We start from the raw sequence: 18,407 nt of genomic DNA, 5'->3' as shown, positions 1-18,407 counted from the left end.
TCCGCATTGGGCCATTCGTGGTGGACTATTGGCCTTACCCTTCTCATTCTGAGAGGAGACTCGAGCTCAGCAGTGAGCCGAATATGGGTTGATGACGACGACTTGCTTTCAATTTTTATGTCATACAATGCGTTGCCCTGCGTTACCTAGTTTGAGAAATCGGTGTCTTGTTACATAAGTAAGTCTAACCTTTAAAGCGAAACAGCGATGCTGCAAATAAAAACTTTGATAATAATTTCTGGGTTAAGCTCTATTACAAAGGATTGTCTGTATGTTTTTCCTATTACTCTACATGACTGTCACAATCTCGATAAATATATTAAAGATTGCAATCTCAAGTTTCACAATAAAGAGGCAGTGACAGCCATTTTTCATCTCACAAAGGCAGCTGAACCAAGTTCTCCCTAAGGAGTGCTCCCTCCAATCTCCCCGCTCCTCTATCCCCACTGTATGTTATCCCGATGACACGAATAACTCGGCGCTTCCTGTAAAGCGTGCAATGAATAAATTAGCGCCCGAGGCTGTGCTGGCGGGGGCAGTTTTGACGTCTATTTTGTAGTGATGACATGGATTTTTTCGTTTCTTCCGGTTTTTTTATGTTTGTCGTTTCTTGCGTTTGAATAAAAGCTGTTGGGAATGAGGACATTGAAGGGTTTGTATGTACGAGTATGTTCATTGGTCTATCAATTAAATGTGCCATTTAATAAATGTAGAATATTTTATAGGTATTTGTCTTTTAAATATTAATAATTAATTATTTTAATTCATTTCAAGGCAATTGAAAATAAACGAACGATTAATAATGTAATAATAGAATAGCACCGCAAAATATATTTGGATACCATTACAAAAAAATAATGTGATTTTTTTTCTATAGGTATGTAATTATGATTGTAATCTATACTTAATATACAATAATGTTTTAAAATTTATAACTTAAGAACGGTTGAACTGATCAACATAAAAGTTTTCCAGTTTCCGATATAAACTCGAGCCAGCGGCTCCAGAGCTGAAAATTGGTCATAAATTAGAACATCTAAGGAGATCTCACGAGGGCAATTTTCACGAAAATCTACAATGCCAACGGGATTTACGCGAGTGCATATGCTCAGGGCACAGCTGTTTTATAAAATAAAAGACGTTTCGAAATTTAGTATCAATGCGGATTGGCAGAATTAAGAGAGTTCTAATTATGTATTAACTAGGTCACGCCGCGCGATTTCACTCGCGTGGTTCCCGTTCCCGTAGGAATACGGGTATAATATATAGCCTATAGCCTTCCTCAATAAATGAGCTATTTAAAACTGAAAGAATTTTTCAAATCGGACCAGTAGTTCCTGAGATTGGCGCGTTCAATCAATCAAACAAACAAATAAACTCTTCAGCTTTATAATATTAGTATAGATTAATAAAATATAGAGTATTCCGGAGTATTTCCCATAACTTCAAGGTGTTGACAAGTCCACTCATAGGTGCCGAATTGCATATATTTTTTTTTTAACCAAAAAAAACTTTTTACGTTTTCATACAAAGTAATTCAAATAATTCCGACTATAAGTACCTATATGTAACCTTTATCTATCTTTGTATTTTAAAATACGTAATCGTAGTAGTATAGACTGTCGATATCGACGAGATATTGCAACTGGCACACCGCACTTCACTAGTAAGCTACTTAACGATATTTATCTATACTAATATAATAAAGCTGAAGAATTTGTTTTTTTGTTTGTTTGTTTGTTTGATTGAACGCGCTAATCTTTGGAACTACTGGTCCGATACCAGTCAGCTAGTCAATGAATAAGTTTGGCTACATCATAATATAAGGATGCGATATAGGGGACACAATTTAAGATCTATTTACAAAAGAAATATTTTTTACTCCATAAATATTCATTTTAGAACACACTAGCGGACGTCCGCGACTTCGTCCTCGTGGAATTCAGTTTTTCACAAATCCCTCGGGAACCATGAATTTTATTGGGATAAAATGTGTGTGTTAATATGTGTTAATCCAGAGTAAAATGTATTTCCATTCCAAATTTCAGCCAAATCGCTTCAGTAGCCGCAGCGTAAAAGAGGAACAAACATACTTACACACTTTCACACTAACACACAAACTTTCGCCTTTATAATATTAGTGTGATGTTCTTTAGACATTATAAATTATTTTTTTTATTAGAATATAACCCTAGTTATGGGAAATACTCCCGAGCATCCTGTATATTAATTAAGAGATCCAAAAGATCGCTGTTCTGCGGTCTATGTGTCCGGTCCCGGTGACACGAATGACTCGCGAAGACGCAGAGGCGCGCGATGAATAAGTGATGGCCCGAGGCGTCGCCCCGAGACCGCTGCGAACGTTCGCCGCCATTGCGATAAATACTGACTTTTCTTCAATTATTGCGGTTAAGACTGTTTCTAATGCAAGACCTTGAACTATAATTCGCTTAGGCTGTGTATTGTACCGGGGTTTTCTGTATCTGGGCGCTATGTTCACGTAGCAGTTCAGCTTTGCATGATCCAGTAAAAAGCTACCATTCCTACGCGTATAAAACAGTGTTCAGCAAAAAACCGCACACAGCTAGCAGTATGAACACTGCTATTGAAATAATATATGTGTGAAACAGGACCTTGCTTTTTACTGGATTACGGATCCAGTTTCTAGTGACCATGGCCCATTTCGACCGGATCGGTTTTTTGCAGGATCCCACATGGATGCTCGTGAAAATGCTAGCATATTCACCATCAAAAACCTGGACTGCCGTGTAAAAGGTGTGTTATATGGATGGAAATCGTTGATTACAAGTTCTACCTTTTTGCGCTAAAGTTATTTAAATTATTTACAAAACTAAACTGATTAGTTGAATAAAACAAAAGAAAAGCTCAATGTTTCATAATTTCATTTAGATGTAATGCGAACTTTTTTTGGCTTAAGTGACTATACTATTATAATTGACTAGGTTTGCCTGCAACTCGCTCGTGTTATTGAAGATTATGATAATCATTTTACAGCCTCAATAGCTCAACGGTAAGAGCGGTCAGGCTCATCACCAAGGGGTGATGGTTCGATCCCCGCCCCGTTGGTCGATTGCCCTATCCACTCCTAATACAGCCTTTCCCGACTCGTTGGAGGGTAATGGGAATATTGGCAAATATTCTTTAAAAAAAAAAATAAGTTGAGGAAAAGTACTTGAGGCTTATGTACATATACTACTCGTAATATTAGAAAGAGGTAAAGTTTGTGGTGTTGTAGGGGGTAACCTATGAATCTACTGAATCGATTTCAAAAATTCTTTTACCAATAGAAAGCCATGTTATCAGCGAATGCTATAGGCTATGTTATATCCCCATATTCCCACGGCAACGGCTTAAAAACGGTTGAAAACACGAGGCGTCTGCTAGATTTTAATAAAAGAAAAGAGAAAACAAAATAGTCTGTTTGTATGTAAAATATAATTGTAAATATTAAAACATGTTGTGTCTCACAGTCCATTTCAGTTTCATAATTGTGTAAATAGTAAAAATATCTTAATTAAATTAAGCTTCGCTTGCGCAGTCCACTTTTATTTCAACTCAAAAGAGTGGCGCGGGGATAAATGGTACCGGGGTGTGTGTATTGTTTTACGTATGCGATAGCGAGACAGACCTCATTTTAGGAAGGCTTAATTTCATTTTTAAATTGTTTTTAGTCTTTGGTCCAACTATAGGTACGTACACCCGATTGTGGCGATTTGGGAAGGTAGCAGGTTTCAAGGGTTCAAATCCTAAATTGTTAAAGTATAAAATGTAATTTTTGGTATTTTTATTCCTCCAATCGCCAGGCCCAGTACCTACTTCATAGCAAGTGGTAATCATATTATGTATATTATGTGTATTGATTTTGCATTCGCACACGAAGATTGCACACGCGATAACAGCGCACAAATTCAATCAATAAACGACTAACTAAACGGTTGTTTCATTCTCTTCAAGTACATATCAAGCAACTCTTCCTTCCTTGTTAAGTTAAGTTAAGTTTGGCGACATGATTTGTAATATTATGCCGAGGAAAATATAATATAAAAATATGTGCGTTGACAGAAGTGATAACTAATTGCTTTATTTAATTGAATCTAATTCATTATTGTATTTGAATAAGAACCCTTAATTAAAGAACATTTTGATAGCAACAACATAGAAACTTTTTAAATAAACTATGGTCGTAAAATCAGTCCGAAGTTTGCGCTGTCAAATGCAAGCGTCAAACGTGCCAACTTCAGCTGTAACGTGTTACGTTACCACGATTTACCCCCTATAAGATGTTATCATTTCAAAAAACGTTTTATATTAGAACGGTTAAGGGGCTGGACCTTACTGAACTTGCAACCTTCCAAAGCCACCACAGTTAAAATTCCATAAATTGCTATCGCACTGACCTATTGTAGGAACATAGGCTGACAAAATCTCAGCCTTCGTAAAATGAGGTCTGGCTACGACATGCTCTCGGTCCGGAATAAATGTAATCCGGTAGATGTGTACAGTTATTTTACGTATGAAAATTCAAACATTGTTACGCAAAAATCACAGTGTATTTCATTTGCGCTGTTACCGTTTCCTTTTATTTCATACCCTTTGTGTCCGTCGACGTACTGCGGAACGAAAAGAGCTCGTTACACCAACACCGCGGAAATGAGTAAAAAATCCTCATAAATAACATTTTGAAACTAAAGTCACTTTTTGATTCTGGCGAATATTTATCTGCACTAATGTTTTTAAAAAGAAATGTTTTTTTTTTACATTTTATTGTAGGGAATAAATAATCTATGCTACTACTGGACCGATTTAAAAAAAATAATCGCAGGAAACACTTGGCGAAAGAATTTTTATTAAATATATTTTATACCCGTATTCCTATGGGAGTGATAAATACGCATGTGATACCACGTAGGGTACGCTTTGTATGTAATTTGAAATCTGTTTGATGCGATGGGTCCGATACGTACGATGCGGATATATGGACGCCTACCATAATTCCTGCCATCTATACTAATATTAAAAAGCTGAAGAGTTTGTTAGTTTGATTACGCTAATCTCAGGAACTACTGGTCCGATTTGAAAAATTATTTTAGTGTTAGATAGCCCATTTATCGAAGAAGTCTGTAAGCTATTATATATTATTATCTCCGTACTTCTACGGGAACGGTGGTGAAACCGCGCGGCGTCAGCTAGTATAATTATAAAAAAAACAATAGCTCGTATTATTAGAAGTGTAATTTATGAAATAACAAAGGTCTTAATATGCCAGAGTCTCAATTTGTAGAAAAATTACAAAGGTGGTTATGATATTAATCTGTAAAGTTGGTTTTATATATTCAAACATGACCGTAGTAGTATATTACGTAAAATAAATAAACTGTCTCCACCGCCATTAATTATATATTCTAAGCTTATTTCAATAAACCCCGTTTGGCTGGCCGCCAGGGTGACGGCGGCACAGATGGAACGGTTAATGTTATAATAAAAATACGAACCGACTCGAGTTAGGACTTGTTTGTCAACAAGCCCTTCGGTTCTGCTTACCTTGTATATGAGTAAAAAAACATGGAACGATAAATACGATTTTTTTTAATTTTGCAATCGACTGCCAAGATACGCTCGATGTTTTTACTGACTTTAAACGCGCTATTATTACGTGAACGGAAATCTATTTACGATCTAGGATATGGGAATAATTTTTTTATCTAGGTTTAGCTTTTAGAAAACACACTTACTTATAAAATAAATTTTATAAAAGGTACCAATTTTAGTGCTCTTAGAACGATAGGATATATTTTACAACCTTTCTTTAACGATCTTTTTAACATAAAAATGCAAACGACTTCATAGATTTAACACAAAATTACTAAACAGATTTTCATGAAAATTAAAATGGGATCTGGAAGTATACTCTTTCAAACAACAAAAGCATTTTCAAAATTGTTTAATAAATGACGAAGTTATGAGGTAACAAATATTTAAAAAAAAACATTCGCGTCAAATTGAAATCGCTTAAATATGTACCAGGATGAGGGTTTTGCTGAAATTAATTTATCTACAACAAAGAACTTACTTCGTAAATGGCAATGATTATTTAACATGTGATGTTTAATCTGCGTTAATTAATATTTCCATGTTATAATTTTGATTAGCTGGGTTGCTCGTAATCGCGAACTGTCGCTTTATGATAATAATACAAATTTAACGCGATTTCACGCCGCGCTGGGTGATCCTCATCACAATTATTATTCAAAATACTTTTGTACATTCGTTTGTAATGCTAGTTTATTTAATATCTAAATCCATTTTAGTTATGTTATAAAGCTGAAAATTCCGTGCGCTACGGTTAAAATACGCAAAAACTATATGTATGACAGAATTGTTCTCTTATAAAAGTAATAAAATGTGCTTTTTGCAAAAAATATTAATATTTTTTTAGAATAGAATAGAATAGAATAGAAATCATTTATTTGTTAACACAACACATAACTACATAATAACTTAAAACTAATACATATATATATAGAAAATATGTTGTGCCAAAAAAATGGACCTGACTCAGCTAAAATTTGCTGTGAGTACATGAGTACCCACAACGCTGGTATTCTGTCAGACCCTTAGGAGGGAAGAACAATTTTGATTTGCTTTAAATCTAATACAGGCCAATTGCACACCGTAGCCGCGCATTAAAAGTTTCGTACTTTGAAATAATTGTTTTTCTACCCACTGAAGTAAATTTTTACTAATAAGCAAAATTGTATATTGCAAGTTATTATAATTATAAAGGGATTCGTATTATAATAGTTACATTATACAACATAATCGCGCCGCAAATTACCGGAACACTCGTTGCAATTAGGGACGCCGGGGATTATTGGCTCATTTACACTCACTCTTGACTATTTGTTCGCAGTGTTCATTTTAATATTGGGCTTGTAAAATCGAAAAAGGCTTTCGATTGTGTAAATCACTTTAGGTGTGAATTGGTAGTACAATTATTTGAATTTCGTATCCAAATGACCCGTCATTTTATAGTGTACTAGCGGACGCCCGCGACTTCGTCCGCGTGGAATTCAGTTTTTCACAAATCCTGCGGGAACCATGGATTTTTCCGGGATAGAAAGTAGCCTATGTGTTAATCCAGAGTAAAATTTATTTCCATTCCAAATTTCAGCCAAATCGCTTCAGTAGCCGCAGCATAAAAGAGGAACAAACATACTTACACACTTACACACAAACTTTCGCCTTTATAATATTAGTGTGATGTGATGTATGTCAGTTATATACATACAAACATTTTCTTTTATTTGTACTCGTATGGTCATCATACTATGAAAAGTCAATTTAGAGTTTGTCTATGTCTAGAGATTTTTACCACTAATTCGGAAGACATCTGTATTATATTCAGCAGCACAAACGCATACTATATGGTGTAACTTGATGGAGTATAGTTACGCGACTACGTCACGATACGGTCCATTTAGAACCACTAGACATCCTGAATCATGTGTGTAGTAACACGATAGAAAGTTATTGTATACTTTTACACCCACGTCATAGTATACTTTTACCCCGACTGCGTTTAACTATATAAAATTATAACTAAAAGCAGTGCAATAGGTACAATAGGGCGCTGTTCTAGAAATAACGCGTCCTGACACAAAAAAAAATTATAGCTATCTACAGTGACGCGACCATATTATGACTTAACCACGTCACTATAGATAAAAAATTTTGTCTAAATAAGGCACAACTTTTAGGTTCTAAATTATCCCACAAAAATAAAATTAAACTCTACGCTATTTCTAGATGTATCGAATTACCTACTTATACAATGAAATTATTTGTATTTATTTCAGATACTTTTCGGAACATGCTCTATATAATGATAAATAGGCACGCAATTAATTGCACAGTCAATTATATTCTATTGATTGCAATAAGCCCCACTTTCCCCCCGTCGGGCTTCAGTCGCGCGGGAATTGCCATTTTCATATTATATGGATTACAGTCAACACACTCACTTTCAACCCTAGTGTGTAACAAGATAAACATAATTAATAATTAGTTATATAATTAATTATTTATACTAATTTCATAAAAAGGAAAGATTTGATCGTTTCTTTGTTTGTTTGCAAAAAATAGGCTCTGAAAATAATGCATCGATTTGAAAATTTCTTCCAAAATAGAAAGTCATAGGTTATATTCCCACTGGAATAGGAACTACACGGTTGGAAGGCTATAGGCTATATATTATCCCGGTATTCCTACGGGAACGGGAACCACGCGGGTGAAACCGCGCGGCGTCAGCTAGTATTTAATAAATTAATAATAATACAAAACAAAACGAAATATATATACGGTCGAATTGAGAAACATACTCGACTTTTTGAAATCGTCTTATTACAGACGTTACGTTTACGTTATGTTTACGTTTTTGACGGCCTCCGTAACGCAGTGGAATGTGCGGTGGATTTACAAGACAGAGGTCCTAGGTTCGATCCCCGGTTAGGCCGATTGAAGTTTTTTTAATTCCAGTCTCTTTCTTAGGTCCAGGTCTGGCTTCGGCCGTGGCTAACTACCATCCTACCGGCAAAGACGTAACTACCGCCAAGCGATTTAGCGTTCCGGTACGATGTCGTGTAGAAACCGAAAGGGGTGTGGATTTTAATCCTACTCCTTACAAGCTAGTTTTCATTTTAGATTACATCATCACTTACCATCAAGTGTGATTGTAGTCAAGAGCAAACTTAAAAAAAAACGTTCTTAGCAGACGCTTGAAGCTTTCCCGCGTTGAACCCTTCTACTCGTATAATAGCAGAATAACAACTTGACATTTTTTGAAACTTTTAACTATTTATAATTATTATCGTAACATATATCTACCTAAGTTTTCCTCATTAAATGCTATAGGTATACTGGTGAAAACCACATGAAAATCCGTTCAGTAGTTTTGGAGTATATTGCAAACATTGTACAGATAGTTAAAACCGCTAAGTGTGCAAATCCGTGGCCCAGCTGTCCGCTAGTTTCGCTGTCGCTCTGTGCTAACGACCCGACGTACTGACACGTAACCGCTGGGGGCTCGACACGATTAGCCCCTTTGCCCAACCGACCAGCAAATCCGCTGTTTGATACATCGATGTAATAACACGAGACAAAAATCATTTTTTAACCCGCAAATGGGTGTTACAATTTTTTGTGCCTGACACCATTATGATTTATGTTAGTTCGAAGAGGCATAAGTTCAATTTCCCCGTACCTCTGACGGTTTCTACAAGTACGCGGCATCGTACCACCACAGAATAAAGCTATTGTTACACATGCTCATTTCAAGCACGAAAGCATGCTAATATTGAGCAGTTGCTACTTATTATGTTATGTATTGCATGTGTATCGCAACATTGCTAATAATGAGCATGCTTATTTCGAGCTTGCTCAAGAATCAACAGTCGTGCGATTTATGAGCATGCTATATATATTGCTGCGCGGGTGGAAAGAGGTATTTGCTTATTGAGTATGCTAGTCGATCAACATTACTATTTTATATCCACGGCCGAAGCCAGACACACCTGGACCAATTAAGAAAACCTTAATCAGCCCAGCCGGGAATCGAACCCAGGACCTCCGTCTTGTAAATCCACCGCGCATACCACTGCGTCACGGAGGCTTACTTGACTACCAGACCAGCCACCCTACTTCGGTATACTTAATAATGAGTCGCTACATCGATTTAAAGAATATAAAACCCTAAACTGACCCGAGCGATTTGGGAATCGAATCCAGGACCTAACTGTTGAAAACCACAGGACAACTGCGCCGGAAAGGTCGTAAAGTTTTTTTTATTCTTTACAAGTTAGCTCTTGATTACAATTTCACCTAATGGCAAGTGATGATGCAATCTAAGATGGAAGCGGGCTACCTTGTTCGGAGGAGAATAAAATCCACACCCCTTTCGGTTTCTACACGACATCGTACCGGAACGCTAAATCGCTTGGCGGTACGTCTTTGTCGGTAGGGTGGTAACTAACCACGGCTGAAACCTCCCACCCAGCCGGGGATCGAACCCAGGACCTCCGTCTTATAAATCCACCGCGCATACCACTACGCCACGGAGGCCGTCAAAAAGCCTCTTCGTCTCAGACCTCTTTGACCAAGAACCCCTTTATGGCTTCAAATTGTGATATTATACATGCAATTTCATTTTTAATTTATCACATCAATGGCACCCCGGTTATATTCCGCTCATTATCTATACCGAAAATCGGAACTCCATCGAATATGTCGGCGAGAGAAAATTCGGAATAAATGACTTGTGAAGCAAATTCGGAATAATCCCCGGATATTTCCGCGGCTGTGGCTGATTGATGAGTTGCCAACTGAATGGAAAATATTCAGTGTAGCGATATTAAATTTTATATGATTTTTAATTTTTTTTAAACAAATAATCTAATAATCCCACAATGGCTACAAATCGCTAAAGACCGCAAAGAATGGAAATCTTTGGAGGAGGCCTTTACCTGAGGGAGGGTTCCAGTAAAATATAGTTTTTTTAAATGAATACCATAAAAATAGTTACATACATTTTTTTTTAAAATAAGAAATTTCACTAAATTGTATTTATGTACTGGAAATAAAAAGCTTTTTCATTTTTTTATTTTATTTTATTTTAATAATCCTACTGCCTCGGTGGTTAAATAAATTGCCCAGCCATAAAAGATGTATCGGAATGACATTAGCTATCGACATGTCACGTGATCAAGATCTGTCATTCCCATACATTTTTCTAGTTTTTGAAGCGTTAGCGATCGTAGAAAGAGAATCGACGTGCCACTTGGCTAGAGGGGCTGGCTTGTAGTTGTAGCAACTGTTACTGCTAGAGTCCTGCCCCTATAGCCAAGTGGTACGTCGATTCTCTTTCTACGATCGCTAACGCTTCGAAAACTAGACAAATGTATGCGAATGACAGATCTAGATCACGTTACCTGTCGAGAGCAAATGTCATTCCATTCCAGAAAGAGAATCGACGTGCCACTTGGCTAAAGGGGCTGGGCTGGCTATGTATGGTTAACCCCTGTCTTTTGGCTGGTGGGAGGCTTCGGCCGTGGCTAGTTACCACCCTACCAGCATAGACGTACCGCCGATTTAGCGTTCCTGTACGATGTCGTGTAGAAACTGAAAGGAGTTTAGATTTTATTCCTACTACTAACAAATTATCCCAATTCCATCTTAGATTGCATCATAACTTACCATCACGTGAGACTGTAGTCAAGGGCTAACTTGTTAAGAATAAAAAATAACCCTGGTGGAAAGCTCGCTAAGCCGGTACCATAATTATTATTAACATCCGTTACTGATCGTTACACAGTCAAATGCTGGCCTAATGCGGATTGGCAGACATCACACACGCAGAGAATTAAGAAAATTATCTAGTATGCAAGTTTCCTCACGATGTTTCCTTCACCTTTTGAGACACGTGATATTTAATATCTTAAAATGCGCACAGCTGAAAAGTTAGAAGTGCATGCTCCGGACTGGATTCGATCCCACAACCTCCGGAATCGGAGACAGAGGTCATATACACTGGGCTATCACGACTCTCTCTTTGTTTAGTGCTCTATATAATTCATATTAAGAAGTGCGTCGTGCGACCCGGTCGCGGTCGAGGGTCGCGGTCCCAAGAATCGAATGCTACCTTAAGAGTTGGTTGTGGACTGTTCTACAAGGCACTTCCAGAGTTTGCGATTTTCATAGTTGATAGACGTTCGCCAAGAATAGATTTTGTAAGACGGTCATATTATGGAGGCCTTCGGACGGACAAATTCGGTTGTTAACTCTTAAAAAATACGTATCAAATTGAATTAAATTAAATTAAACTTAGTGATGTTTACATTAAAAGCTGTTTTAAGCATTTTTAATTATTTTTCCAATAAAATCTCTATATAGCCTCACTCGTAGCAACATTTCGTTAGCAGGCAGAGGGATGCGGTCTACTTAGGAAATTAAATTTTTGGTCGATAAATACTTTACAAAAGGGTACAACCTTCACAACATTCACAAAATGTAGCGCTGAAAGGGATATAATTTGATAAATTTCGTTACTGTTGTGTACAATTTTCTTTATAAAAAAATTATAATGCAGATGTAATTTGTTGGTCCAGTTACAGGATCAACCAATCCATGCTAATCTCCGAAACTAATACCTACTTCGATTATCAGTGATATTTTAGGCATAGTTGCTTAGAGGTGGTGTAGAGCAACGGCTTATTAATAAATGCTTTGTTTTATTGGTTTGATATATGGATATTTTTTTTTATGAAAAGAGATTGATAACATGGGGACGGATTAACGAGTGTCCGAGTGTCCAGTAATCTATATATATAAAAATGAATTGCTCGTTAGTCTCGCTAAGACTCGAGAACGGCTGAACGGATTTATCTCATCTTGGTCTTGAAATGTTCGTGGATTATATAATGATTTATTTATTTTGCTATCATCCGCGAAAAGTCGACGAACCCATGCGACAACGTCACCCAGGTCCGGCAAAATACTCTCTACGTACGTTTCACCCCGAAACCGGAGCATCCTCAGGAGATGTTGACTCTACAACGTGCAATTGCAAAGTGTCGTTTTCGACCTTTGCTTCGTCTTTTATAGACCAAATGGTAGGTGGGGCAAGAGGTGGGCGTTGCCAAGATATTCATAATATAAGCGATTTATCTCGCATCGAATTCAAACATTTTTATTAGTGGTGACTTCGATAACTCTATTTGTTCATTTAATAAGGTAATTCCTGACTTATTATGTTTTATTATCTCTAATTGTTCCAAAACGCATAGTCGTAGGCCTTTATTGCAAGTGTGTAAAATGTCATACATAGATATATAGAATAGAGTTATCGAAGTCACCACTAATAAAAATGTTTGAATTCGATGCGAGATAAATCGCTTATATTATGAATATCTTGGCAACGCCCACCTCTTGCCCCACCTACCATTTGGTCTATAAAAGACGAAGCAAAGGTCGAAAACGACACTTTGCAATTGCACGTTGTAGAGTCAACATCTCCTGAGGATGCTCCGGTTTCGGGGTGAAACGTACGTAGAGAGTATTTTGCCGGACCTGGGTGACGTTGTCGCATGGGTTCGTCGACTTTTCGCGGATGATAGCAAAATAAATAAATCATTATATAATCATGATGAACTTCCGCAAAGTAACGCCTGCTTCTATCCAATGTTCGTGGAGTTATAGAGAAGGTCTAAAAGGTGAGAAAAACTAGAATAATTGCCGGGAAAACCATAAAAACAACCGTTTTCTATTTCTCATACAAATGTTTAAGAGTCAAGCAGAAGAAGTAGGGGTAGGGAGGGGTAGGGTAGGGTTAGAGTAGGGATAGGGAAGAAGTGCACATAAGTCAAAGCGAAGCTTGACCGGGTCCGGTAGTATTCAATATAAATCACTCTCTTTCACCCCCTTTTTCACTTCCTTCTAGTTTTTAAATTCTTAAAACTCTACATCCTTCTCCAAAGCTTCGTCTATCTTTACATCAAAATTCATTAAAATCACTACGGACGTTTTAGATAGTTTTAGATTATGATGATGGATGATGATAATGAATGATGATGACGATGATGATGATGATGATGATGATGATGATGATGATGATGATGATGATGATTGTAGTAAGTACTCACCAAGTGTCAGACAAAGCACCAGTACTGCCGGCGATGTCATTGACCTGCCGGCCTGAGGGGCCGCCCGCCCGCATTCGCAACGGTGACCACATCAATACCACATCCCATCCGCTTGCACTTTGCACTTCACTCGCACTTGGCCTGCACTTTCACTTCACTGTCACTTCACTTCAGCGAGAGCCATGGGATTGTGTGCATTGCTCTTGTATTATAAATTAAGGTTTGTTTACACAATTTAAACACTTTTTACTAAATCTTTAAAAGTGTTATTATTACTATTTATAAGTATTTCAATTGTGGCAGTGATGTCGGCTTCAATATCTGAAACAAAAAAAAAAAAATTTACAATTTGTAAGAAAAGTTCAATTTTATTAGTCAAAGGTGGAGCGGTTTTACGTAGCTTTATAACACATTGAAAAAAAAACAGGGCCTGTAGCCATGTGGCACATTGACTCTCTTTCTACAATCGCTAACGTTTCGAAAATTTAAAAATGACATTCACTATCGACAGGTCACGTGATCAAGTTGTCGATCGCATCTGTCATTCCCATACATTTTGTTAGTTTTCGAAGCGTTAGCGTTTGTATAAAGAGAATCGACGTGTCATATGGCTAAATCCCCTAGTTGGGTACAGTTGGTTCAATAGCGAAATTGTTCGGTTAGTTAATGATCATCAGATCCCGGGTTGAAGTCCCCGGAGCTGGTCTCCGGTTAATGGGTATTAAAAATACGACTTTTTGTAAGCCGTGTAGCCCAGTGGATATGACCTCTGGCTCCGATTCCGGAGGGTGTGGGTCCGAATCGGGTTCGGGGCATGCACCTCCAACTTTTCAGTTATGTGCATTAAAAAAAAATAAATATCACGTTTCTCAAACGGTGAAGGAAAATATCGCAAGGAAATTTGCACCAGAGTATTTCATAATTCTCTGCGTGTGTGAAGTCTGCCAATCCTCATTGGCCTAACCCTCTCATTCTGAGAAGTGACTCGAGCTCAGCAGTGAGCCGAATATGGCTGTTAGCGACGACTTTTTCGTTCGTCGACGAAATTGATTACGATGATGACAATTATATAAAGTAATTTTGATATTGATTAATTGATGGATAATACGAGTATAGGGGTAAGTATTCACCACGTATTCACCAACTTCGTAATATAATCATAAGTCTCGGATAGTCTAACTACTTTCGTAACGTAACGCATATACGTAACGTTGGTCACTTTCTTACTTTGATGAAAAAGACAAAACTTGTGAAATACTTATCAGAAGTTGGTGAAACCAGGCCATATTTAATTTGTAAAAAGATTGCTTAGTAACTCAATAGTTCCTCGCAATGCCCTGTCTTTTATCCGTGTGTCAGCATGATAATTATTGGTCTAATATGGAGCTTATACCCACCATGCTGCTACAACGGCTTGTAGGGCTAAGATGGTAATGTTAAATTAATAGTCGGGGCCTTGCTATCTTTCCAACTCTGGGCTGTGAAATTTTACTAAAAATTTCCTAGAATAAAGTAAAGTTCAATATTTATCCCCAACTAGAATCGAACCCGATCTCGCGATCTGAAGCCACACTTGTGTGTGGCTTCAGATAGCTAATAGCTCACACAAGTAGTATATTGAATAATGTGGCTCAATACATCCCCGAGTCCCGAGCAAACATCACATTGCACTGCGCCATTAACCTTTTTGCTAAGAGCCTTCGCTCACGCCACTTGAGCGCGGCGCCATTAGGCCGCGTCCACACTGACAACCTGATAAATAAGACAATCGAGAGGGAATTCCTAAGTAGCCGATTTTTGTTTATACAGCCAAGAGGGAATTAATTATTAGCTGATTTTATTGGAAAGATTTTTTATGCGTATAGAACTGGCAGAAATTAACACGTAACAAAAAATGTTAAACATTATTTTTCGTCCGCTCAATGTGATTTTTGTAATTATTTTAATTTTATGATGTTTATAATTTTCACAACTACTACTTATATATATTTAGTAACTCTCTCCTTCCCTCTTTAAAGTAAACCTATGGCTCTCTTTATGTGTCTGGCTATAGTATACAAATATAATTTTTAGAATCCGACTGGCATGTGTAAAGATTAGTTTAAAAAAATTAAATAAGAAACCTCTATTAAAAAGAATAATTAAATAGGTTACATAATTTATATCGCGTAATTTGAATAAAATAAGTAAAGAAACAAACTAACAACGCTGTACAACAATTACTAAATTTTGAATATACAATGTGTTGTGTATTCCAAATTTAATAATTAGCTTCTGTACTTAAAATATTTACCTATAAACGTGCGGACTATGAGAGTGAGGGAATAGAGAATGCACCTGTGCTTGTGCACTATTATATCTCCTGCGTATATGGTTAATCTTGAAATGAGATTGGCCATCGCGGCCGAATGAAAATAAAACAAAAAAAATAATTCGGACGGGAGCATATTTTTTATATAAAACTTTCCGTAAAATTACGATAATTATGTCATTTCATTGCAATAACTTTGTTAGGCGATCACTAAAACGAAAATACGATGAAAAACTATGTAGTGACTCATTAGTTGAATATTTCACCGATATACATAATAACCCTGCTGATGTATAAACTCCTTAATTTTATTCGCTAAAGGGCATTCGACCGCGCGACGTCATTTGGCCACATTCACAATGACAGTTTGATACCTGAGATAGCTGCGACTGTCGCGATGTCATTATTATGAGAATTTTAGTGTTAGCAATTCCTTTAGATTCTTTGATTTGCTGGCACTTAAATTCTTTTGACACGTAACTTTATCTGATTTTTTCAATTAAATTAATTCCTCTGACGCTTATCATAGAAATTAATTTAATTGAATAAGTTCAAGAAAACAGAGTCTATCAGTGGTTGATAATAACCATCAGGAAATGTAGTACAACGTTTTATAGCAAATCCTGTCAGAAATAGAAAAGAAAGAAGCTTAATTGTATACCAGGTACCAGTAGACCTTTCGTCACACTTACTTGGATGAAGAGAGTTGGATAGATTCCAGAAAAAATCACAAAGATGAAATATTGCTATAAATATTTTTTTATTATTCAGCACAGTACAAGTCAACGTACAACCCTACTGCCATTCAATGTCAATTGGTCGGCTTGGCGGTGTAACGATGCTTTCACACTGACAGCTGGATGGATAAAACAGCTGCGACAGTCGCGGATGAGCCAAGAATTGACATATATTGGGTTTATTTCCGGACGAAAACCAATGACCATTCAGAATGTTACCAATTTAAACAAATGGCAAAACTATATAGCTATAGTCTAGGCTAAAAATAAACTCAATTATCATGTACTCAAAGCACTGTTCATAACCATTATAATACGCAAACTCCTATGCCAAACGTAAAGGTTGTTCAACTAAACCTTACTACGCTTTGTTCAAAACTTGTAAGCTCTTTTGAACCGTCAAAGGTCCGTAATGATGTACTATACAATTTGAGAAACAAGTAACTTCGCTGTTGTTCAATGCAAATTTTGCATTACTATAACAAATCTAAGGGTAGCCGCTCACTGACAATTTTTGGTTGGCCGATTTTTTAATTGTGCGTGATTTAGTTGGACAGATGTGCGGGTTATCGTACATCGCTATATAGTTCTATAGTCGACCGACTAAAAGTTGTAAGTGAGAAAGAGCCCTAAATGTTACTTTTCAAAGCCGTTGCTTTATTGTACTGTGCTCTACAAATATTTTTTTTTCCACACGTCGAATAAATATTTCAGAAAATTTCAATAAACTAAAAATAATAAAAACGGCCAAGTGCGTGTCGGGCCACGCACAATGTAGGGTTTCGAATAGTAATAACAACTCAGACTAATTTTCAACGGGATTTGTACGAGTATTTACAAATCTTTCCATCTTCATGTTCAGTTTATAAGTTTCTATCGATACATGTAAAACATTGTATAATGTTTTAACTTGAAAACCCTACTTTGCTGTAATTTTCATTTAATTTTGGTACTCGTTCTACTTCCTCAATATTTCCACGTCTCCATACAAATATCATGGCTTGCAGACACTTGCACTCTAAAACTTAAAATTTCACTAACGGATCTCCGAATCTAAAAATTATGTTGACAGTTTATTTCATTATATTTAAAAAAAAACTTTTATATTATAGTTGTTTATGCAAATAACAACTTTCTTGTGAACAGGTGATGATTTTACTTCTATTTATAGCACAAAATAATAAAATATCTACTTTTTAGTACCTCATTATGGGAACATGGATGAATCCGTCCAGTGGGTTGGAGATCTGCCTCTAGATCTTTTGCCTTGTACTTGGCATAATGTAGTCAATCGCTAAGAGAGGAGGAGCATTGTACATAAAACGACACTCATCGCCGGAACCACGACCGCTCTGCTAATAATGAATGACTAAGAAGAAAAGAAGAGAGTTACGAGTTTATAGTCAATGAGTTAAATCACAGACGGTCAGAAGAACATGACGAAACCATAAAGGGTTCCATGTTGATTACGGAATCCTAAATATATTCAATGCAGTCGCGTTTATCAAGCATGTCATATTTTACATCTGTCTCCAGCATCGTGAACAATGGAGTCCGCTATTACAACGCTCTGTCTAGTCTAGACGTTGGAATGTCTGGCAGCATGCCCGGCAGCTGGAACACGAGACGCTTGGTTATCTTTGACAC

General features: G+C 36.9%; 1 protein-coding gene across 1 annotated transcript in view; it reads right to left on the bottom strand.

Moving 5' to 3' along the window:
* Nucleotides 1–18,407, bottom strand: part of LOC112042994 (uncharacterized) — a 186,572-nt gene that overhangs the window by 26,549 nt on the left and 141,616 nt on the right. Inside the window, exon 3 of the mRNA XM_052888115.1 lies at nt 13,713–14,033. Within this exon, the coding sequence (XP_052744075.1) occupies nt 13,713–13,752 (40 nt within the window). The 5' untranslated portion in view covers nt 13,753–14,033. The remainder of the gene's footprint in view (nt 1–13,712; nt 14,034–18,407) is intronic.

Source organism: Bicyclus anynana, chromosome 2 (assembly GCF_947172395.1).
Source record: "Bicyclus anynana chromosome 2, ilBicAnyn1.1, whole genome shotgun sequence".
Lineage (NCBI taxonomy): Eukaryota > Metazoa > Arthropoda > Insecta > Lepidoptera > Nymphalidae > Bicyclus > Bicyclus anynana.
The sequence above is the reverse complement of the archived record's forward strand: the minus strand, read 5'-3'. Positions and strand labels throughout refer to the sequence as shown.